The 25,444-nt window shown below is 40.8% G+C and overlaps 2 protein-coding genes across 3 annotated transcripts in view; both read left to right on the plus strand.

The window, feature by feature from the left end:
* Window positions 1–145: 145 nt before the first annotated feature.
* LOC120413130 (DNA-directed RNA polymerase II subunit RPB1) lies at window positions 146–12,864 on the plus strand. The gene is made up of 5 exons (XM_039573835.2): window positions 146–311; window positions 404–663; window positions 735–2,884; window positions 8,989–12,341; window positions 12,409–12,864. The coding sequence occupies exons 2-4, from the start codon at window positions 495–497 to the stop codon at window positions 12,337–12,339; spliced, it is 5,670 nt and encodes a 1,889-aa protein (XP_039429769.1). The 5' UTR covers window positions 146–311; window positions 404–494; the 3' UTR covers window positions 12,340–12,341; window positions 12,409–12,864.
* A 4,708-nt stretch (window positions 12,865–17,572) lies between these two features.
* The window catches only part of LOC120413079 (Kv channel-interacting protein 1-like), a 191,531-nt gene continuing 183,659 nt past the window's right edge, over window positions 17,573–25,444 (plus strand). The window contains exon 1 of one of the 2 annotated variants that reach the window (XM_039573783.2): window positions 17,573–17,907. The gene's annotated coding sequence lies outside the window, so the exon portion shown is untranslated. The remainder of the gene's footprint in view (window positions 17,908–25,444) is intronic. The other variant, XM_039573782.2, reaches the window with a different exon arrangement.

Genomic DNA, 25,444 nt, shown 5'->3' on the forward strand with positions numbered 1-25,444 from the left:
TGTATTTATCTACAGGTACAGCTACAGATATCTACGCCACCTGTCAAAATTATGGCATCGCTGCTCGGCGTGGTGAATTTGGTGAGTTTTGGTGAATTGTCTACCCTGCACAGCAGGAGCGCGTCAAAGCGACCCAACTCGCGCTCCTTCTGTCGGTCGCCATCAGGCAGCCACACTCTGCAAATGGACGCGTGTGCTTCGTCACGGTCAATTTTTGCTTCAATTTTTGTGCGCTTCTAAAGTTGTGCTATCGGATCGGAACGCGGCGGAAAATATCGCCAAACCGTTCCCCGGGCCGTGGGGAACCGATTGTGAGTATTTTTGGCCGGTTTGGTGCGCGATTTGTGGGGGAAAGATGCGTTTGAAAAGTGAGTGAAATTTTCTTTTTTTTTTTTGCTCGCAGTTTGCTGGTCTGACTCGAAGCAGGAAGGGAAACAGAAAACGAAGAAGAGGAGAAAGGTCGGAAGAAGCAGCGTCGTCGTCGCGGTGCCAAAATGAACGGCGATTCGAAGGCGCCGATCCGGACGGTGAAGCGGGTCCAGTTCGGAATTCTGTCTCCGGATGAGATCCGCCGCATGTCGGTCACGGAGGGCGGCATCCAGTATGCGGAAACGATGGAGGGTGGCCGGCCCAAGCTGTGCGGTCTGATGGATCCCCGGCAGGGTGAGTCATGAAGGGGGTGGGGGAATTTCGCCGAACTGGGTAATATTTATGATTTTTTGTTTTTGTTTCAGGTGTGATCGAGCGAACGTCCCGCTGTCAGACGTGCGCCGGCAACATGACGGAATGTCCCGGCCACTTTGGCCACATTGATCTGGCGAAGCCGGTCTTTCACATCGGTTTCGTGACGAAGACGATCAAGATTTTGCGCTGCGTTTGCTTTTACTGCTCGAAGATGTTGGTTTCGCCGAGCAATCCCAAAATCAAGGAAATCGTCATCAAGTCCAAGGGACAGCCGAGGAAGCGTCTGGCGTACGTGTACGATCTGTGCAAGGGCAAGAAGATTTGCGAGGGTGGCGAGGACATGGACATAACGAAGGACGGCGCCCCGCCGGATCCGAACAAGAAGCAGGGCCACGGCGGTTGCGGTCACTACCAGCCATCGCTGCGGCGTACCGGATTGGACGTGATTGCCGAGTGGAAGACGGTCAACGAGGACTCGCAGGAGAAAAAGATTGCCGTAACGGCCGAGCGGGTGTGGGAAATCCTGAAGCACATTACGGACGAGGAGTGCTACGTGCTCGGAATGGACCCGAAGTTTGCCCGACCGGATTGGATGATCATCACGGTGCTGCCGGTGCCACCGTTGGCCGTACGACCGGCCGTCGTCATGTTTGGAGCGACGAAGAATCAGGACGATTTGACCCACAAGCTGTCCGACATTGTCAAGGCAAACAACGAACTCAAGAAGAACGAAGCGACCGGCGCGGCGGCTCACGTCATCGCCGAAAACATCAAGATGTTGCAGTTCCATGTGGCCACGCTGGTCGATAACGACATGCCCGGAATGCCCAAAGCTATGCAGAAGAGCGGCAAACCGTTGAAATCGGTCAAATCTCGGCTAAAGGGTAAGGAAGGTCGTATCCGTGGTAATCTGATGGGTAAGCGTGTGGATTTCTCCGCACGTACTGTCATCACACCGGATCCCAATCTCCGTATCGACCAGGTCGGAGTGCCGCGCTCGGTCGCCCAGAACATGACCTTCCCGGAGTTGGTAACACCGTTCAACATCGATCGCATGCAGGAACTGGTCCGCCGAGGAAACTCCCAGTACCCGGGGGCCAAGTACATCGTCCGAGACAACGGCGAACGTATCGATCTGCGTTTTCACCCGAAATCCAGCGATTTGCATCTGCAGTGCGGCTACAAGGTGGAGCGTCACTTGCGCGATGACGATCTGGTCATTTTCAACCGTCAGCCCACGCTACACAAGATGAGTATGATGGGACATCGTGTCAAAGTGCTGCCCTGGTCGACCTTCCGGATGAACCTCAGCTGTACCTCACCGTACAACGCCGATTTTGACGGAGACGAAATGAACCTGCACGTGCCGCAATCCATGGAGACGCGTGCCGAAATCGAGAACATTCACATAACCCCGCGCCAGATCATTACGCCGCAGGCCAACAAACCCGTCATGGGTATTGTGCAGGACACGCTTACGGCGGTGCGAAAAATGACCAAACGAGACGTCTTCCTCGAGAAGGAACAAATGATGAATCTGCTCATGTTCTTGCCCACGTGGGACGGCAAAATGCCCCAACCGTGCATCCTGAAGCCCAAACCCCTGTGGACCGGAAAGCAGATCTTCACGCTGATCATCCCCGGCAACGTGAACATGATCCGTACCCATTCGACCCATCCGGACGAGGAGGACGACGGCCCGTACAAGTGGATCTCGCCCGGAGACACCAAGGTCATGGTAGAACACGGCGAACTCATCATGGGCATTCTGTGCAAGAAAACGCTCGGAACATCGGCCGGTTCGCTGCTGCATATCGTCTTCCTCGAGCTGGGCCACGAAATCGCCGGCCGGTTCTACGGTAACATTCAGACCGTCGTCAACAACTGGCTGCTGCTGGAGGGTCACAGCATCGGTATCGGCGACACCATTGCCGATCCTGCCACGTACACGGAAATTCAGCGCGCCATTCGCAAAGCCAAAGAGGATGTGATTGGCGTTATCCAGAAGGCGCACAACATGGAACTGGAACCGACGCCGGGTAACACGCTGCGTCAGACTTTCGAGAATCAGGTGAATCGTATTCTGAACGATGCTCGTGACAAGACCGGTGGTTCCGCCAAGAAATCCCTCACCGAATACAACAACCTCAAGGCTATGGTGGTGTCGGGCTCCAAGGGATCCAACATTAACATCTCGCAGGTGAGTTCAACGCGTCTAGCGTGGGTTACGGTGAAAAGATTGATTGAGCTGCATGGTAAATCTCTAACCAACTACAAAGCCATAGGTTGCTTGATCATCTCCAATACTCCTCTTTCGCTGTATGTCACTTTGGTTGTCGCAGTGGATCGTATCATCCTCCTTGGTCAGAGTCAGTCGAAACATCTCGCTCACGTTCATGGCAGTCCGTCAAGATCGCTTCTACTTAATTCTCCTGGTCTAGGGCAATCTCGTCCTTGTTCCGGTTTACCCGGATTTCCAGAACGTACTTCGCAGGTTCGATGTCTTTCATCTTAAATTCTCGGCTGAGTTGGTTCCTTCCCGGGCAGACGGCAATAACAACATTCATATCAAATCGATTATTGATGCATACATAGTAGTTTAATAACAACATTTGTTGTTCAATATCATTTTGTGTTATTAGGATCATGTTTTATTTTTCATTTGTTATGAATAAATTGTGGCTATGTTTGGCTTTTATTGTGTTTAACGAAAGAATAATAAAAAGCTGGTGAAAACTGGTGCCGTTTGACGTGCTGGCGGACGACAACAAAAACTAAAGCAATGTCTGGAGGTGCGAAAGGGAGAACAACCTCACATCTTTCTCATCTCGAAGCTATAGGGGCAGGGGGGGCAGAATGGACCAGGGGGGCAGAATGGGCCACCCTTGGTTTTGGGCTTTAGAATGGATTTAGACCAATTGTAAGGCAAGGGTCTTATAAAGGACGTTAAATAACATCACCATACCGAAAACGACGTTTGAATTCATTGTATTTTTCGAATTATGAGCAAAATTGTAAATTTATTGAAAAACCACGCAAATGTTGTTTATTTTGAGGTTTTTAAATAAGCTTTCTGAAAAGTTGGATTGCTTGAAAAAGTTAGCTCAATGCTTATAACGTTACTAGATGTTACTACCAAGGTATACAAACAACAACGGAACCTTGAAATCATTTAGAGACTTGGTGGTGGAAGTGTTAAATTAAAATCCACTTGGGGGCAGAATGGACCACCCTTATCCTGCCTTATAAAAACAATCAAAAGTTATGAAATTTGGATTTAATGGATTATTTCACTCCTGGTAGCTTCACAAATCACGTTTAATGCAACATTAGTTGATTTTTTAGTTGTTTTGATGATTATTTGTAAAAATAGTGTCCTTTTTCAACATATTAACACTATTTTCAAAAATCTTTGTTTTGGTAAGTGACTATTTTTATTAAAGTGGTCTCACTTCATGGAAACTATGTTAGAAAGGTACCTTAAGTCATTTCTTATCTCCCTTCAACGTTGTATTAGACAAAATGGCTTGTTTTCTAAGGTGGCCCATTCTGCCCCGCAGGGTGGCCCATTCTGCCCCGCACCCTGGAAAAACAGTCGAAAAAACTTTTTTTTTTAAGTGGCTCAAAAACAGTTTTAAGCTAAAAAATTTCATCAACCAAGTATACAACATTGAAGGGAACATCCCAAAGCATAAGCCTACTACACTGAATTCATAAGTTTTCATGTTTTTCTATGGTTTTTTGCGCATTTTACTTAGGCGGGCCATTCTGCCCCCCCTGCCCCTAAACCAATCTCAGTAAACTGCAAAGTGCTTGAAGATGGTGAGCAAGCGGGCGAACGTGACTCAGTACAGGAACTGCTTGCATCTAGGTCATGGAACCAGGAACTGTCACCTCAAGGCCAGGTGCAACAGCAGTGGGGGTCCAAGAAGCCGAGCCGAAGCGGTGTGCCAACTGCAACGGAACGTACGAATTATTCTTGCCCACCAAAGTGAAGAAAATGAAAGCACAAATCATTTTCAAGGGGCAAATTACTGCCAGTTTTGGTGAAATGCACAATTTCGTTGAATTAAGTTTGATAGACCCAAAATAGATACTAGGCCCAAAATAGGGACAAATACCCTAACTTCAAATCAAATTTTGTAAAAATACTTTCTGCGAGATAATTATATGCCGATTTTTGCTAAATAACTTAAGATCAAAGATAGTTTTCTGTAAGATTACTTCAGATCGATTTCTTCAATTTAACTTGAGATCGATTTCTCCTAGATAACTTCAGATCATGTTTTATAAGATATCTTTCTGCTGGATAACTTTAGGTCGATTGTTTTAAAATAACTTCAAATCAAATTTTGTAAAATAACATTCTGCAAAATAACTTTAGGTTATTTATTTGACCCAGTCGGCCTGGGTTCGATCCCAGAAGGTCCCGGTGGCATTTTTCGAGACGAGATTTGTCTGATCACGCCATCTGTCGGACGGGGAAGTAAATGTTGGCCCGGACTAACCTAAAAAGGTTAGGTCGTTAGCTCAGTCAAGGTGTAGGAGTCGTCTCCCTCGGTCCTGTCTCGGTGGAATCGCTGGTAGGCAGTTAGTCTAACAATCCATAGGTCGTCAGTTTGAATCCCGGGGTGGATGGAAGCTTAAGTGTAAAAAAAAAGGTTTGCAATTGCCTCAATAATCAAGCCTTCGGACACCTAGTTTCGAGTAGGAATCTCGCAATCGAGAACGCTAAGGCAATGCTGTAGAGCGAATAATTTGATTTTATATTTTATTTGATATAACTTTCTGCAAGATATCTTCAGGTAATTCTTATCTTATGTTGCAAGATAAGGAACGCGATTAGGGCCGTCCAGTGTCCTCGTACAATCCGTACAGCTTTGTTCACAACTCCTTGGCAGTCTTCACGTTCTCCGCATGGTGGAAAATCGACGGATCGAGAATGAAAATGATTTTCCCAGATGCGATCCTATCTTTCTTCGCGTCCTTTACTTCAAGTCTGACCTTTTCAACACCAACGGCACCGTTCTCCTTCCCTTCTCCAAATTCGTTAGAGTTCTTTAGTGTTCCGGTTCCCTCTCTGCTCTGGGTCCATAACCTCTTGGTGCATAGGTGGACTGAAACATGTCTAGCTTGGGTTACGGTGTAGAACAGAATGATAAGTATCGTGCTTGCCATTTCATTAGGGCACATAACTTTTTTAAACAAGAGTGTGTCCCTTTCACACCTTATGTAAACTGTCATTTGAGTGAAAGGGATACACTGTTGTTTACAAAAGTTATGTGCCCTTTTGAAATGTTAGGCTCCAGTTAATCTAACTTGCATGGTAACTAACAAACTAAAAATCCATAGGTTGCTCGATCATCTCCAATAGAAACATATATTACACAGTTCAACAAAAAATCAAATGTTTCTTGTCTCTGAGACGAGAATATGTGTTCCTAGTAGAATTTTGCCTGCTGAATCCGAATCCGGGTCCAGAATTGCTCCAAATGGTCCCAATTTTGAGATACACCCGTTTGAAATGTTAGTTTAGGCCAAAATTAGCTACTTTGTTGACTATTTTACAAAAGAACTATTGAATAAACAACTAAACCAATAGATGTATCTTAAAGTTCACGTTTTCCCCTTTCTGGAACACTCCTGGTTTTTTAAATTTGATTGTTTTTACGCATATTTATAGCCATTTTAAAAATAAAATTTGACTTGCATGCAAGTTGGAAAAACTTGAATGAGAACCAACTGAAAATATAATTTTAAAATGGCTATAAATATGCGTAGAAACAATCAAATTTTAAAAACCAGGAGTGTTTCAGAAAGGGGAAAACGTGAACTTTAAGATACATCTATTGGTTTAGTTGTTTATTCAATAGTTCTTTTGTAAAATAGTCAACAATGTAGCTAATTTTGGCCTAAACTAACATTTCAAACGGGTGTATCTCAAAATTGGGACCAATTGGAGCAATTCTGGACCCGGATTCGGATTCAGCAGGCAAAATTCTACTAGGAACACATATACTCGTCTCAGAGACAAAATCTTGTTGGACTGTGTTATCCTTGGCAAGATATTTTAACATTCTGCGCACGGGTCCCCCACAGACCGTTATTATGAAGAAAAAATTTCCACCCAAACCAATGATTGGACATGGTTTCTGGGACCATTCTGCACCTCTGGGCCAAGTTTCAAAATATTTGCCGGCAGAAATTTCGAATACGGTCAGTTTTAGTATTTTTAGTTGAAATTAAGGGGAAATCACATGTAAAATGCATAGGAAAACTTCAAAGTTTCAATGCTTAAACTCTGAAACGTTACTGATCATGGTTTTAAATTGTACTTACATGTAGCAAAATGATATAAAACGATTTACGGAACTGACTTAGCCGGATTAAGCCGTAGTTAAGTGACTTAAGTACATTATTTACAAGTTTATATCTAAATATTTTTTAAATCTCCTACATTAGGCAATTTTAAGTCTAGGAAGACTAGATTGCATAAAAATAATTAAAATGGGGTGACTTTGAGCCAAGGGGTGACAATGTACAAAAGATTGTTTTGATAAGCATTAAGTTTATGTCAATATTTGTTTGTAGACTGCTTAATTTGGTCTATTTATGTTCCCAAACCCAAAAATAATTTGATAATATTGCTTCGCAGATCGCAAATTATTATGTTTGAATAGGCCTATTGATTTTAAATCGCCTATAAGTGACAGATTTAAAAATGCTGCGCACATGTTCCAGTTCTGAATCGATTCGTTCTGAATATAAATAAAAGAAAAACAATTTTGTGACGTGGCAAGTTTGTAGCATTGCATTAATAATAAAATTGTTTTTTTGTTTTAAAACGTTTAGAAATTTGAACCATACGAATGAAATGCAGTGAGTATTTCAGCTATAATTTAGCTCAAACATTTTTGTTGCCCTGTATAATGATTATAATAAGCAAAAGTTTAATGGCACAACTTCCCACAGGATTAATATCTCAAACTAATTATGATTTTGCAAAATTGCAGGTAATCATCATAAAAACTGTATTTTATAATTGATTAATGTATTGTTGATACAGTTTGATCATCAATGAAATTCATCAAAACTTATTATTGATCAGCAAGTACTTTTACTGATAATATATTTAGTTAAAAAAAAACCTACTCCTGTCTCATGTGAAAACACAACCACACTCATCCACTATTTTAACAATCCCGACATATCTTAAGAAAATGTGAAAATAGTATAGTCTAATATGTATAGGTTATTGAACTTATAAATATTTACATATGAAGGACGATGTAAGTTTTCAATGTAGTTTGTGTCTTAAAACTCTTGTCAGGCTAGGTTCTTATTTAACTTTTTATGGAATTTTTCAAAATTGTGGGAGAGGACAACAATATTTGCAACGAGTAATCCTTACAATTCAAGCTTATCGAGCTTGTTGTTAAGCTATTTAGTTATTAAACAAACGTAAAATTTGGTACAATGTCACCCCTTGGCTCAAAGTCACCCCATTTTAATTATTTTTATGCAATCTAGTCTTCCTAGACTTAAAATTGCCTAATGTAGGAGATTTAAAAAATATTTAGATATAAACTTGTAAATAATGTACTTAAGTCACTTAACTACGGCTTAATCCGGCTAAGTCAGTTCCGTAAATCGTTTTATATCATTTTGCTACATGTAAGTACAATTTAAAACCATGATCAGTAACGTTTCAGAGTTTAAGCATTGAAACTTTGAAGTTTTCCTATGCATTTTACATGTGATTTCCCCTTAATTTCAACTAAAAATACTAAAACTGACCGTATTCGAAATTTCTGCCGGCAAATATTTTGAAACTTGGCCCAGAGGTGCAGAATGGTCCCAGAAACCATGTCCAATCATTGGTTTGGGTGGAATTTTTTTCTTCATAATAACGGTCTGTGGGGGACCCGTGCTGCGGTTCTAGACACCGTCAGTCTGGCTACTGCGCAAAGTGCGGCGGTCTGTTATGAACTGTTGGTTTACTGCGACTATAGAGCGCACTTTGATTTGCGCAACGAATTTTACGACCACGTGTCGCTCCAGGATACCAAAAACCAGCATGGCACCCCGAGCATGCTTTGCTTATTTCAGATTTTTTGCAACCACGTGACTTATTCAGATATGATATCAAGCATGTTGATCGAGCATGCCAACAATTGAGCCTACTAAGGGACCTCTGCGATTTCCGCAACGGCGGGATACGATCGCAGCGGAATGATAATTAATTCTGATACCCGCAATAAATAAAATAGCCAAATCTCACGAATCATTGCTCGATCCCTCCAGGTTATTGCTTGCGTGGGTCAACAGAACGTTGAAGGTAAGCGTATTCCGTTCGGGTTCCGCAAACGCACGCTGCCCCACTTTATCAAGGACGATTACGGTCCCGAATCGAGAGGCTTCGTGGAGAACTCGTACCTTGCCGGACTGACCCCAACCGAGTTTTACTTCCACGCTATGGGAGGTCGTGAAGGTCTTATCGATACCGCTGTCAAGACTGCCGAAACCGGTTACATCCAGCGTCGTTTGATCAAGGCTATGGAGTCTGTGATGGTCAACTATGACGGAACGGTGCGTAACTCAGTGGGTCAGTTGATTCAGCTGCGTTACGGCGAGGACGGGCTGTGCGGTGAAACGGTAGAGTTCCAGAATCTACCCACGATCAAGCTTTCGAACAAGGTGTTCGAGAAACGCTACCGCTTCGATCCAACCAACGAGCGCAACATCCGACGCGTGTTCAACGAAGAAGTCATCAAAGAGCTGACCGAGTCTGGTGACGTCATTCAGGAGATCGAAGCCGAGTACGAACAGCTGCTCCGGGATCGCGAAGCACTGCGTCAGATCTTCCCGAACGGTGACTCGAAGGTCGTACTTCCCTGCAATCTTCAGCGTATGATCTGGAACGTACAGAAAATTTTCCACATCAACAAACGAGCCCCGACGGATTTGTCACCGCTGAAGGTCATCCAGGGCGTACGCGATTTGCTACAAAAATGCGTCATCGTGGCCGGAACGGATCGTCTGTCGAAGCAGGCTAACGAGAACGCTACCCTGCTGTTCCAGTGTCTGGTTCGTTCAACCCTGTGCACAAAGTACGTCGCGGAAGAGTTCCGCCTGAACAACGAAGCGTTCGAGTGGTTGATTGGAGAAATTGAAACCCGTTTCCAGCAGGCCCAGTGTAACCCGGGCGAGATGGTCGGGGCCTTGGCTGCCCAGTCCCTCGGAGAACCTGCCACCCAGATGACACTGAACACTTTCCATTTTGCTGGTGTGTCCTCGAAGAACGTAACCCTGGGTGTGCCCCGTTTGAAGGAAATCATCAATATCTCAAAGCGACCGAAAGCTCCTTCACTAACCGTTTTCCTTACCGGAGGTGCGGCTCGTGACGCCGAAAAGGCCAAGAACGTGCTCTGCCGGCTGGAACACACGACGCTGCGAAAGGTAACGGCCAACACCGCCATCTACTACGATCCAGACCCACAGCGTACGGTGATAGCTGAAGATCAGGAGTTTGTAAACGTTTACTACGAAATGCCCGATTTTGACCCGACGCGAATCTCTCCGTGGCTGCTGCGTATCGAGCTTGATCGCAAGCGAATGACGGACAAGAAGTTGACCATGGAACAGATTGCGGAAAAGATCAACGCCGGATTCGGCGACGATTTGAACTGTATCTTCAACGATGACAACGCGGACAAGCTGGTGCTGCGTATCCGTATCATGAACAACGAGGACAACAAATTCCAGGATAACGACGAGGAAAACATGGACAAGATGGAGGACGACATGTTCCTGCGGTGTATCGAGGCAAATATGCTTTCGGACATGACGCTGCAGGGAATCGAAGCCATCGGCAAGGTGTACATGCATTTGCCGCAAACGGACGCCAAGAGAAGAATCGTTATTACGCCCGAAGGTGAATTCAAAGCCATCGGCGAGTGGTTGCTGGAAACGGACGGAACTTCAATGATGAAGGTGTTGAGCGAGCGAGACGTGGACCCGGTTCGTACGGCAAGTAACGATATCTGCGAAATTTTCCAAGTACTTGGAATTGAAGCTGTTCGAAAATCTGTCGAGAAGGAAATGAACAATGTTTTGCAATTTTACGGTCTGTACGTAAACTATCGGCATTTGGCTCTCCTTTGCGATGTGATGACGGCTAAGGGTCACCTTATGGCTATCACTCGCCACGGTATAAACAGACAGGATACGGGAGCGCTTATGAGATGTTCTTTCGAAGAAACGGTAGATGTGCTGAACGATGCGGCAGCTCACGCGGAAGTTGATCCGATGAGAGGTGTGTCGGAAAACATTATTATGGGTCAGCTACCCCGTATGGGAACGGGTTGTTTCGATTTGCTGCTCGACGCGGAGAAATGTAAGCTGGGCATGGAAATTCCGCATACATCGATAATGGGAAGCTCGGGAATGTTCTTTGGACCTGGAGCCACACCCAGCATGAGTCCAGCGATGACTCCGTGGCAACAATCTCAAACTCCAGGCTACGGTGAGTGGTCTCCGTCGGGTCCACCATCAGGAATGACTCCAGGAGGACCGAGTTTTTCACCTTCGGCTCAATCGGATGCTTCGGGTATGTCACCGTCTTGGTCTCCGATGCCGGGTTCGCCGAGCTCACCGGGACCGTCAATGTCACCGTACTTCCCCTCATCCCCGAGCGCATCGCCCTCGTACTCGCCAAGCAGTCCCAACTACGCTGCGGCTTCCCCGGGAGGAGCTTCTCCAGGTTACTCTCCGACCAGTCCCAGCTATTCGCCGACGAGCCCGAATTACTCACCAACCAGTCCGAGATATTCTCCAACGAGCCCGAACTACAGCCCAACTTCGCCGAATTACAGCCCAACATCTCCATCGTATTCGCCAACATCTCCGCTGTACTCACCAACGGCAACCTACGCCCCGTCGAGTCCAGCCTATTCACCGACGTCACCGTCCTACTCGCCGACAAGTCCGTACTCACCAACATCGCCCAGCTACTCGCCAACATCTCCGGCGTACTCTCCAACGAGTCCATCCTACTCTCCATCAAGTCCGTCGTATTCTCCGACTTCACCGTCCTACTCGCCTACGTCTCCATCGTATTCACCAACCAGTCCCAACTACACGCCGGCAACTCCATCCTACTCTCCGACCAGCCCGAACTACTCACCCAGCTCACCGCATTACTCTCCAACATCGCCGAGCTATTCACCCAGCTCGCCCAAGTACTCGCCCACGAGTCCGTCGTACTCTCCGACTTCCCCATCGTACGGCGGAAGTCCGCAGTACACACCGGCCAGTCCGCAGTACTCACCGACCAGTCCCAAGTACTCGCCCACGAGTCCGAGCTATTCGCCAAGCTCCCCGCAGCACTCGCCGGGCAGCAGCGGTAGCAACTTCATGGTCAACTCACCAACCTACTCGCCGACGACGGCCCGCTACTCGCCGAACATGTCCTCGTACTCTCCGGGCAGCCAGAAATATTCGCCCACTAGTCCGGTGTACACGCCGACATCGCCGCACTACAGCCCGTCGAGTCCGGCCTACTCGCCAACCGGCCAGGGCTACAGCCCGTCGAGTCCGGCAAGCCCGACCTACTCACCGACCAGCCCATCGTACGAGGATAGCGTTGACGATTAGAGGTAAGTTGTCTACCCTTGTTGCCACTTTACTGGCCGTTGTGTAACCGGATGTAATCTTTTTTTTTAGAAATCGCCCAACCAACGAGGAATGAAATGAAATTGGCATGGCCGGAACGGAGTGCCCGCGAGGAAGATCCCTTTGCGTTGTTTTTAATCTGTGTGACAACGTTCTTGACTAATGTGGTACAATATCGCTGTTATTTTTTCACTAGGCTTGGAATAAACCACAGGTTATCAAATATAATCGAACCATATTTATCAATCTATTGAGATGTATCTTCAGATGATTAATTTTCCGATATCAGCTGGGTAATTTAAAAGTATAAACTATTGTGTTGCACATCGGTCCACGAGGGTTAGAATTATAAAATTCAAGGCATTTGTAAGGCAGAGTCTGCAGAAATGCAACAAAAAATAAAAATAAAAAAGAACTGAGTGAAGTTGCGCTGAACCTATGATAAACAAACTTATAAATCTATCCCGTTAAAACATGAATAAAAGTATTTTTAAAATCATCAAAAAACGCTGTCGTCTATCCAAAAATATCGAGAAATATGTCCTTAAAACCTTGAAATAAAAATTAAACAACTTCAATTCATAATTATAAAAAATTACGATCTTGCCTTCAACTTTCTTAAGATTTCTTGACTTCAACTCTAGGTCCTCAAAAACCAAACATTTTTCATTCTTGCAAAAAAAAAAAAAACAATTTGATAACAATCGATCGATAACAATCGATAACCGTTTTGCGAACCACTATTCTGCACCTAAGTATAAGGTAGAGAGCTTGGAGCTTATTAGCTCCAGGCTCTCTAGTATAAGGTGGTAAATATCGGCGAACCTGTGAAGTGAAGAGCGTAACATTCTCGAACCACATGCCGCATTTAGCGCACTCAAGGTAGTCCGCAGTGTTCCCACGAGCCTAAGCCATCGGCTAGGCTAGGTTCATTTTTCTGGTTCAGGTTCATACCACACGTCGGCTCAGGCTCACCGAGAGCCGTGAGCCATGGTTCATTTGTTTCAAACCAGGTTAGGCTAGCCAAAATGAACCATTGGCTTGAACCAGGCTTGAACCTGGCTTGAACCTGATCAAAGAATGTTATCCTAAACGGCAAGCTTTGTTACACCGCGACACTGTTCAACCCTAAATCTACTACTCCGTAATATTTGTTACACCGTAACATTGTTACACCGTAACAGTCTCACACCGTTACATTATTACGGTGTAACGAATGTCACGGTTTAATGAATGCTACGATGCAACGCATGTTGCGGTGTAACAATGTTACGGTGTAACCAAACTACGGTGTAACGAATGTTACGGTGTAACGAATGTTGTGGTGTAACGAATGTTGTGGTGTAACAATGTTACAGTGTAATCATACTACGGTGTAACGAATGTTACGGTGTAACGAATGGTGCGGTGTAACATTGTTACACCATAATATTTGTTACACAATAGCATTATTGCTATGGTTTTCATTTTGTTTTTGTTTTTGTTTCTTGTTTCTTGTTTCTTGTTTCTTGTTTCTTGTTTCTTGTTTCTTGTTTCTTGTTTCTTGTTTCTTGTTTCTTGTTTCTTGTTTCTTGTTTCTTGCTTCTTGTTTCTTGTTTCTTGTTTCTTGTTTCTTGTTTCTTGTTTCTTGTTTCTTGTTTCTTGTTTCTTGTTTCTTGTTTCTTGTTTCTTGTTTCCTGTTTCTTGTTTCTTGTTTCTTGTTTCTTGTTTTTGTTTTTCAAAGACGGTTATTGCATACTCGAGAAAAAAATAGTATAAAGTAAATGCAAAACATTTAAATATTTGAGGTTTGTTAAAACATATTAACAAGTTATTAAAATTTGCTTGAGCCAGCATGCGCCTTCTTCCATGGTACTTTATATGGGACACAGATTTTTTTTTCTGAAAAACGCAATTTCCACCGATAGAATATTTTGAATCAAACACACAGTCCAGACTCGATTATCAGAAGTTCGAATATCCGAAGTTTTGTATGGGAGTTCGTATAATCGAATCACATACATATAACCCGATTTAATCCCAACTGGGGTGAGATAGAGCCTTTCAACAATGGTAGAACTTCGTTCAATTCACAACATCGACATTGTTAATTTATAACGTCAGAACAAAATAAAGTCTTATGATTAAAGCCAAGTATTATAAATGATATGATTTCCAAAAAAAAAAATGAAAACGCGATTTTCACCAAAAGAATATTTTTAATCGTACAATATGTTTGTACGTTTGTAAACAAACAAGCGTTTACGACAAACGCGATCATAGCAAGCTTCCCATGCGCCAGTGACAACGCACACCGCGGTTTTGGTTTTCTAGCTTCGGTACGAGCCCTTTTGTGTGTTGGTATTTTGGTTCATCGTACCAGCGCACCAAGCCAAGCAAAACCGAGGTACAAGTGAACCGCGTGTGCCGCACGGTGCATGGAAGCTCGCCGTTCAGCTTCTACGAAAGTGACAGAGTCAGAGATAGCTATTTTTACAACCGCACCACTACACACTCAATCGCGCTTACCTTAGGTAGAAAGCCATAGAGTTATCTAGGTACGATCTCACGCACACTAGCACGCCATTTGTTTTGCTGGCCGGTACAAATTTAACCTCACTTTTTTTTCGTGTACGTACACGCAATACATGCGCACGTAGATAACTCTATTGGCGTCGCCAGCATTGAAAACTTTGAAAACGATATAAACGATGAAAAGCTTAGAAAGCTCCTATTGGAATCCAATGAACCTTGTCAAATAAACTTACGAAATCACGAAAAAATGAAGTCTACTTTTAGGCGATTTTAGGAGCACACGGGAAACAAATTGATTGTAGCCGGATGAATGTCCTATGTCACAAAAGTTTTTGCATAAACATTGGACAGTTATGCAAAAACGGACAGGGCAAAAGAAACCGAAAAGCTACGATATCTTACATGTTGTAGGAAACATCGGTAGACAAGCTACTACAAAACGAGTATAAGTCGAGCCACAAAATATATGCGCCAGCATTCTCGCGCCAGTATTCGAAGCTTCGTTGACAACTTGTCGACTTGGCGACGAAGCGTCGAAAATCGATGCAGTGTGATTTTTTGACGATTTTTCCGATGAAAATTCATGCTGAATCGTAATATTTACGAAGATGAAAATGACGTCCAGCCTTAAAGTAAAACCTATACCTTTCTTTAGTAAGAAAGGCAAAAATGTTTTTTTTAAATTTTCTTGTTTTTAACATCAAATGCGAGTTCTGCAACCCTATTTTAGTCAAATTTAAATAGTTGATTGCCTATTCATTAACAGTATACATTTTTTCAATGATTCGTATCTGCCATATTGGTCGCCATCTTTAATTTCAAAATTCTAAATCACTTTAGAGTAGTTTAGGAGACATCATTAGCTCGACAATCAAAAATAAGACAAAGAAAAAAATATTTCTTACGCGATTCGAGGCCTTTGGATAATCGAGTCTGGACTGAATTCTTAATCAGGAAGGTGAAACATAACTGTCTACGTATAAACCTCTCATGGGTCATTAGTAGGGCTAGTGATTTTTCACGGCAAAAAAATCGAAATTACGTGGCATGCCAATTATAAAACATTGAAATTTCACGGCAATTTCACGGTACTCTAAAAACTGCTCAAAATAAACGTAAAAATGTATTCTTTTAGCAAAATTATTAACAGAAAAGTGTCTAAAAAGTTAGCAGTAGTTCTAGATACAAAATAAAACTTTCTTACACAAATTATTTATTTGAAAAATAGGAATATTGGATTTATCTTGGAAAATTTTGAAGAATCTCCGTCAGTTGAATTCTAGATTTTTTTTAATAGGTCAAACAAACAAATGTAATCATTGAGTATATCCCGCTTACTTCAATGAACATAGACATTTTTTAAGATGAAGGCGGTGAAATAAATGAAATAAAATAAGGTGTGAAAAGAATACACTCAATTTTTACATTTGTTTATAGGACCTAATAAAAAAAGTCAAGAATTTAATGATTTAATTTTATTAAGTTTTTATAAAATTAATTTGCTTAAATACCTCAAAAACGAAGCACGTCCTGAACCTCTAATTCATCAAAACTAGAATCATTAAAATAAGTGCAATAAAGTTTTTTTTTGCTTTCCTTAATTTCAGCAATAGGAAAATTTTAGTATTTTAATAAAGTTCAGGCAAAACTTCATTAAAAGCAGTTTTTACATTTATTGATATAATTCAAGAAAAAATATAATACATTGCAAAATGGTTAACAAATATGATTTCAATATGTATTATTTTACTAATCAATTGAATTAAATTTTACTAAAACACATAATTAAAATTTAAAATATTTAAATGCAATTTGTTCATCGTTGTGTTATATCCTTAATTAATAAAAATAAATTTAACAAAAAAGCTGTTTTTTGCATTTTTTTTTCAAAAAAGTGTTGATTAATGTTCTTTTAAAATCTTTTTGGAATTTTGTGGAATAAAGAAACTATATGCATATTGTTAAATATTCTAATGAACAATATCTTCAAAAAATAGTTGTAGATCTGATATGAAATACTTTTTTATTTGTAAACTACTTGTTAAAAGTCTTTTAAAATATTTGAATTAAAAATATAATGCTTGAATGCACTGAGTAGCGATTTATCAATTGAATATTTCAAATTTCGCGGCATTTCACGGTATTTCCCAAATTTCACGGACTGGGGCGAATTTCGCGGATTACGCGGCGTCCGTGAAATCGCGAAAAATCATTAGCCCTAGTCATTAGGGTGTAATAACAGAATCGTTTTTTCAGCACATCAAGTTTGGGGACGATTGGTTAAGTCCCTACTTTGCGCTAAGCCAGCGATTCTCAACCTTCTTCTAGGCCGGTACCCCCTGCCATGTAAATCAAGTAGCCCCGGTACCCCCGTTGAGAATCGCTGCGCCAAGCGATTCAGGTTTGTATGGGAGTTTCTATGGGGAAAACCATTTTTTTAGATTTTGATATTTAAAAAACCCCATAATTAAAACCGAACTGTGTGGAACACAACTCTCTACGTATGGTTTATAATATTTTGCTTCCGTCATACCGTGTCCCGTCGCCACGAGGGTTATCACTATAATTGTGACACATTCGTGCCACGATCGGCGGCCGACCGTCTTCGGTAAGGACTTTCGGCATCGTCCTTCGGTTTCGGGGTCTGCTTCTCGGCAAGCATAAATGCCACCGCCGAGAGCCGGAGTCCAATCAGACCGACTTGGTGCGCGTTGCCGAACGAACCCTTATACCAAAGAAAGGAAAGCTCTTCGTGGTGAAAACCCCCCCAAAAAGTGTGTTTGTGTGTGCGCGCGTTAAAAAGAGGAGCTTTTTTCGGGGAAGCTTTTTTTCGGCGCTGTGTGCGTGTGCGATTCGTGTTCGTACTAGTGATAACAGAGAACTCTTGAAGTGTGTGCGTGTGGTCCATTTGCGCCTTTTTGACAACGTTTCCAATTTTGTTGTGCTTGTTTACTATTACTAGCCAGTATCGAGGGGCAGGAGTGCGAAAACTTCGCGTGGCGCTTTTCCACGAGAGGCAAGGATCCCTGTGTGAGTGTCAGTGTCAAATTCTAGTTTCATGTTTGGGCCATTAAACGAACACGCTTCAAGCTTTACCCAATATCGCGCGCGTATGTTGTTTGGAGGTGAAGATTTCTCACTTCTTGCTAGATTTTCCAGCACAAGGGGGAAGGTCAGGAAGGAAGGAAAATCAGTGGAAAAACAACTTTTACTACTTTGCAGGCGCACACATTTTGCACGTGGTTTTTTCTTCGCAAAGTGTTGGCTGCAGACGCGACAAATACAAATGAACATACACTCACACGTACAGATAGGAAAAAAAAAACACGAAGAGTGTTTAACCTTTTTAGACTATCGTGACCCTTGGTTGGTGGTGTTTTTGTTAGAAAATTGCTGATGGGAAATGTGCGGCTCTGACTGGTAAAATTTAATAAAAGTGGTTTCGTTTTTTCAAAAAATAATGCACATTTTGTTCTTTGTTACAAACATATTTTTTATAGCATTTTAACAATGTCAAATCACTTTAAACCAGAACGTTTTGGTTTTAGAATACCGTGCAGTTTATACAAAAGCATGAATATCCCTCAAAAAGTTCAATACTACGGTTCAAAACAAAGAATTTTGATGAAACATATCGAACGTCAAGCATCATGCGTCTCCATTAAAATATGCTCCCATATAATTTCGATGGAGGCTCCTATATTTTGACGGCAGTGAATGACTTTAAAGGTTATTTAATAAATCAAGCAAAACAATGCAAACGGGCCAATATCGAAGTGTAAACAAAGAGTCTGTCCTGCTCGTTCCTAATGTAAACATCAACTGACGTGAGTGGGACAGACTCTTTGTGCATGCATTGTGTCGCCTTAAGGCTTTAAAAGGTACTTTCCCGGACGGACATTTGGTGGCCATGTTTGTTTTAGAAAAAACGTTTCTTAATCCACCCATAAGTGGTTGGTGCCTTCCTCACATTTAGAGGGTAATGCTATCCAAAATAGACCTTTCAGTGTTCAATCAACTTGATTCATTTTTCATACCATCAGATTGGGGAGTCAGAACTTAATAATTCAGGGCACTTATGTGCTTATAACCTTTGATAGGGTTGTCAGATCTGCAATCTATTGAACTCGTTGGAAAGGTCTTTCGATTACCTGTCCAACGACAAGTCGCATGACAGATCCGGACAACGTTTTCATCGAAATATATGAGATCCGGCCTCCAAAAAGTGTATAAATAACACTTAAGAGCTCATAACTTTTGATAGGGTCGTCAGGTCTTCAATCTTTTGAACTCGTTGAAAAGGTTTTTTGAATACCTTTCTAAAAATGTATAGCATAACGGGGTTTCTTACAAAAACCACCCTTTTTACAATCTTCCGGACTTATGCTAAAATCGTTTTTTAGCATAACTTTTAAAGTACTTAACTAAACTTTATAATTTTCAATAGCGACTTATGGGACCCCAAGACGGATCGAATGAGGCCAAAACGGTCCAAATCGGTTGAGCCAGTGCCGAGATAATCCAGTGCAAATTTTTTTGATCAACATCCCACCACACACACAGACATTTGCTCAGAATTTGATTCTGAGTCGATATGTATACATGAAGGTGGGTCTAGGAGGTCGAATTGAGAATTTCGTTTTTCGAGTGATTTTATAGCCTTTCCTCAGTAAGGTGAGGAAGGCAAAAACATTCAAATCTTGATTCAGAATGTATCAATCAAAAAATGATTTTCTGTGTGTTGTTTGTAGAATACATATCGTGATTGATTTTTCATTTCAATTTACAATTTCTGGACCCTGAATTCAGAATCATCACTGACAGTCATTGCCCCAAGAGTGAATGACACCATCTAAGACCTTAACTCATGTATAAAAAATATATTCAAGATCAGACTTTATCAATTGGTAATATTCTTGCTAGTTTATCATAAATCCAGTTCAAAATTTATAAGCATTCTTTATGAATTTTAATTTTACAAAACAGTTTTCACGGCCATAAAAAAAAGGTTTTATATAATTCTGTTGACCGGTCAGATTTATTCAACAGAATTTCAAAGTATCTTCGAATCAGGCTGTTGCAAATATTTTTTAAAGTTTCTGTCTACTCCCCTTCAAAAACGGTCCGAAAAAGAAGGGGGTAAGAAAATATTTGTTTTTGATCAAAACTTCAACATCTCGAAGTTGTTTTAAGTGCAATCAGCTGAAAACAATTTAAAGTGCATTCGCTTGCGTTCAAAATTGTTGACTTGCGTTTATAATGTTGACTTAAAAATATTTTGAGTTTCGAGAGAATTCTCGATGATCAGTACCGCGAAAAGTTTTTGTCAACATTTTCCCTAAGTATAAAGAAAAAATATTTTTTGGCAATGGCATAGCTTCTTTAACCGAAGCAAAATTAAGTTGCCTGCCATCAAACCAAATGTTAATGCATAAAAAATCGTAATTTACTAATAAATTTGTTCAATAAATTTGGAGACATTTTGGAAATCTGTTTCAATAAAATAATAAACCTGTTATTTAGAAACTGATTCTATCAGATTCTATCTGTTCTTAGTGAATATATCCAAAGAATCCTAAAATTCAATTCATTTTTCGATTCAAAAATCATGTCTCTTTTATAGTTTTTAAATAAGCCTATTTAGGCCGATGCAAATATTTTTCAAAGTTTTTGTCCCTCTGTTCTGGCCGGGGTCGATGGGGGGGGACAAAAAAATATAAAAATATAAATATTGAAATAACAAGCCATGGAAAAAGTGTTTTAAAATGCATTATACACTAGTTCAGTTATTTTGCAATCATTAGTTTTCAAAAAATGTAAGATTGAAGCGAAAAAAAAAACATTTTGCAATAATAAAAATTGAAAAAATCCTAAAATTCAAAGAAAAAAGAAATAACTTCTTCTTGAGGTATCTTAACCCTCTACTTCCCAAGAAAAAAAATCGATTTTTTTTTATTTTTCCCGTGTTCAGGAGGTCATTTTGAGCAACTTTTGTTTTACGAAAAACATTACTTCTCTTGTTTTATGTTTTTCTTGTTTCATTTTTAGTATTTTGATTTGCATTTATCTTGTTTAGTTTATGTTTGTTTTTGGTAGTATTTGGCCTATTCTACCACCTCCTATCATTACATTTTGCCTATCTAATTTTTCATGTTTTTACAGTCACTTTTTCAATTTTTTGCTTGTTTTCACATTTTCTGCTGTAAAATGGCACCATTATCATTTAAATTGTAAAAAAATGCGTAGAGGCATAGTCTGGAACACTAGAAAAATTACTGCATACTTCTTTTTACTTAAAATATAGGAAATGTTAGTAAAACACACAGCCAAAGTTGACCCTAAAAACATACATTTTTAAAAACATTGACAAAGTCACATAAAACAAGTAAAACTTCCAACCCATATATTTTCTAAAATTTTAAGAGTTTTTCTTTCCAATGCTTTTTAAAGATCAAAAATTGGTTGAAAATGGATTTTTGGCGATTTTTTAAATCGAAGCCCGTCTTAAGGCGGGGCTGGGTTGTAGAGGGTTAAATACTCCTGTACCAAGCTCAATATAATCGCATTCAAATTGCTAAAAAATCAACCTGCTAATGTCACCCCGGTTTTCGCTATAACATTTTTTAATGGTTTAAAATACACAATTTTCTGGAAATAATTGTTCGCAATTACAGGTTTTGCCATCAGGTACCCTCTGAGTGATGCTTGATGCCACAGAATGTCACAGGTTGAAAACCGCTGAAGCCTAAAAAATCGCTTTTTATCAGATTTGGAATTTGAAATCCAATTTAATATTTGTATTTATACGTTCATTCAAAGAGCCTTGCAAAATCTAACTTTTGACAAGTTTCATAAAATTACTACAAAGTGTGCACTATGCCGCAGCTCGTTTAAAACGCCCCATTAAGAAAATCCCAAAACAGTCACCTACCGTCACGCCACACTGATAAAACTTGCTCTTGACGCCCCGCAGCGAGCTGCTGCTCCACAGGGGCCAACAAAGTGTAGTTTATTTGTTTTTTTGTCTTCTCTCCCCTGCAGCAAAAACCCCACCGCCCATTCTAACTCTTTATTTTTGCATTGTTTTTTTTCTTGCACTCTCATACTACTAAACTGCGTCGCCGCAAACTCCGCTCGCCTCCTCCCCCCCCCCTAATGCTTCTCTAGTTCTGCTTAATGGGGGTGCAAAACAGCGCATTCATAAAAATTAATTAAATTTCTACCTCTCTGGAGTGCGCACTGCTTTTGCAGGCAGGTGCCGTGCTGATTACTTTTGCTGTTCTTTTCCGGGAAAATTGTGCACATTTTCAGTATTTTTAGGATAATTTTTAACTTACACCTACTGGAAAGAAATGCTACAGTATTTGTCACAGTGGTTTTGCTACACTAAATTATAGCTTTTGTATCAAAATATGCATGAAGCATGAAATTCCCAGCGATTCCAGTTCTCACCAAATTACCTTACACACCTTACCTTACAAATATGTTCTAGTAACAAAACTATTTATATACTATGGTACTATGGCGATAGATCCGCACTGTTAAGTGGATGCATTAATGTTATTTCCCGAGTGTCATTCATTTTCTTTCAGCGCCACACGCGGTCTATGTTAATATCTTTCCCGTTTTCTCAGTTCCGAAAGTTGGTATATTTTCGCGATGTTTTCCTTTCGTATACGATCTTTCAAAATAACCTTTCACAGTCGACAGCGAAAAAAGCCAGCATGTTTTCGCGCGGTTTGTGGTTTAAACAATATCTTTAATCATTCCAGGGTTTTCGGGGGAGCTTTTTGCGTTCAGCTTTTGGAAGCTTTCGCTGCGTCCATACTGGAATAAATTTATGCTCCGAAAAAACAACCACATGAGACACTTTGTGACCTGAGTCGATGAAAATTTAATCACTCATATTTGCTTTTAGCTTATTTTTGTCCCTTTTTGCTGCTTATGGTTGAAAGTTCGGATCTTAACACACACACTCACACACTTGTACGCTGTAGAGCTGAGATGTGAAAAAACAGGAGTAAGCTTAGAAGGGACGTTCGTTCGATCTCCTGCGCCCACCTCTCCCATGTTTTTTTTGCACGAGATTTTTGTGGAGTTGCGTTTATTTTCCGTTGTCCGAGGGTGTGGGTTCTGGCCATTGTTATTTTCTTAATTAAAAGAGTGTTTACACGCTCGGTTTGCTTTAAATTAATTTACTTTTGTTCTCGTAATCATCCAGCAAATTGCTTTTCCATTTATGCTTTTCATAACAAAGACAAATGTTTGGAAAAAGAGCACTTTCAATTTCGATTAATATCAAGGAGTTCAGATAACTCTAAAGGAAGATAAGGCCCAGCTTGTAAGGTAAACGATTCCCACCTAAGAAATTGAGTTAATGGTGGCTTCTAATGATACTAAATCTATCCTACAAGATGCTTCAAACCTAATGTTGACATTCATTTCCGTTTCCGGGATGTCGTAATACACACTTGTTACATAGATCAATTTTTCGTTAAAACGATCTGTGCTATCTTGGAACACTTGCAAAGCCAAAAGAGAGCTATAAAACGGTGATATACCGTAAAACGGGGTGAATTTGATAGCCGGGGTGACTTTGATAGGTTCGCGATTTTTCCGCAAAATGAACAGTACAATTAAAATACTTACGGAATGGTTTAGAATCATACTGACTGTGGTAGAGAAGTGTTCAAAGTACCTCAAGAAGGACCTTTCCTAAAATCTTGAAAAGTTCAAAAAGTTAGTTAACTATTTAAGAAAATGTTGATGAAAGTCATTATTTTAAACTTCTCAAAGTGTCATGATTTTCTTAAGAGCGAGTTTTTCACCAATGTGTAACAGGTCGTATCGAGGTGCTCCGATTTGGATGAAACTTTCAGCGTTTGTTTGTCTATACATGAGATGAACTCATGCCAAATATGAGCCCTCAACGACAAAGGGAAGTGGGGTAAAACGGGCATTGAAGTTTGAGGTCAAAAAAACATAAAAAATCTTAAAATTGCTCGCATTTCCGTAAAACTTCATCAATTCCAACTCTCCAAGATGCATTCGAAAGGTCTTTTGAAGCACTTCAAAGTGTGCTATAGACATCCAGGATTGGTTTGACTTTTTCTCATAACTTTTGCAAATTACTGTGAAAAATGGATTTTTTTAAAAGCTTAATATCTTTTTGCAACAGCCTCCAACACCCATATTCCATAGGTCAAAAGATAGGTAATTTCATGGACTATAAGCCTACGGTATTAACTTTTTGGCCAATCGCAGTTTTTCTCATAGTTTTTCGATTTTTCTAGAACAAACATTTTAGAACGTTAGTTTTTGCCCTGTAGGCCAAGAAGACGACACTTTTTGGTCTCAATTTTGTCATATTCGGAATCCTCGGACAATTTCACGTAAGTTAGAAGTATTGGAGTTGTAATTTTGATTTAAAAAATAATTAAATAAAACATTTTTGAAAAAAGAAATATATCTTATTTACCCTGTGATCATTACGTCAAATGCTGTATCAAGTAGGCGAAAACCTGTTTTACCCCTAATCCAACAAATTGTTAAAAAATATTTTAATTAATTCTAAATGGTAATTTTTCCAATCAAAATTAAAACTCCAATACATCTAACTTACGTGAAATTGTCCGAGGATTCCGAATATGACAAAATTGAGACCAAAAAGTGTCGTCTTCTTGGCCTACAGGGCAATAACTAACGTTCTAAAATGTTTGTTCTAGAAAAATCGAAAAACTATGAGAAAAACTGCGATTGGCCAAAAAGTTAATACCGTATGCTTATAGTCCATGAAATTCCCTAACTTTTGACCTATGGGAGTATGGGTGTTGGAGGCTGTTGCCAAAAGTTATTAAGGTTTTAAAAAAATCCATTTTTAACAGTAGATTGCAAAAGCTATGAGAAAAAGTTAAACCAATCCTGGATGTCTATCACACACTTTGAAGTGCTTCAAAAGACCTTTCGAATGCATCTAAGAGAGTTGAAATTGATGAAGTTATATGGAAATGCGAGCAATTTTAAGATTTTTTATGTTTTTTTGACCTCAAACTTCAATGCCCGTTTTAACCCACTTCCCTTTGTCGTAGAGGGCTCATATTTGGCATGAGTTCATCTCATGTATAGACAATAGAGTGTAACAAAATTGACTTTTTGGCGGGCATTCAGGGGTTTGTTCCGGTGGGCATACTGAGCCCAAATCCCAAATATGAGCTTGATTGGACGTAACAGGAGCTGGCGCTCCGCCCTTCAATTTTAAATGGGATTTAACCCGTAAAAATACTTTTTTTCAAAAATGTCTATTTTTGAGGCACTTTGGCCACCAATGCGTTTACCAAAAACATCACTGGCGTGTAGGCCAGATCCTTGCGCATCTTTTGGTATATATAACATTGAAGTTTGGAGCACCCTGGAGCTCGGTACAAACCTTCAAAGTTTGGCATTTTTTCGAAAAATCGTCCCCGGCAAAAAAGATATGCGTCGCACCTCGCGACGCCCGAGACGCCATTTGATTTTGCCGGGGCCGATTTTTCGAAAAAATGCCAAACTTTGAAGGTCTGTACCGAGCTCCAGG

The sequence above is a fragment of the Culex pipiens genome, chromosome 2 (genome assembly GCF_016801865.2).
Source record: "Culex pipiens pallens isolate TS chromosome 2, TS_CPP_V2, whole genome shotgun sequence".
In the NCBI taxonomy this organism is placed as follows: Eukaryota; Metazoa; Arthropoda; class Insecta; order Diptera; family Culicidae; genus Culex; species Culex pipiens.

Excerpts from the sequence above, each read along its gene's own strand:
- LOC120413130 (XM_039573835.2), top strand. The coding sequence starts at position 495 with ATGAACGGCGATTCGAAGGCGCCGATCCGGACGGTGAAGCGGGTCCAG. Across the intron at positions 664-734 it reads TCTGATGGATCCCCGGCAGG|GTGTGATCGAGCGAACGTCC; the intron begins GTGAGTCATGAA and ends TTTTTGTTTCAG. Across the intron at positions 2,885-8,988 it reads CCAACATTAACATCTCGCAG|GTTATTGCTTGCGTGGGTCA; the intron begins GTGAGTTCAACG and ends CGATCCCTCCAG.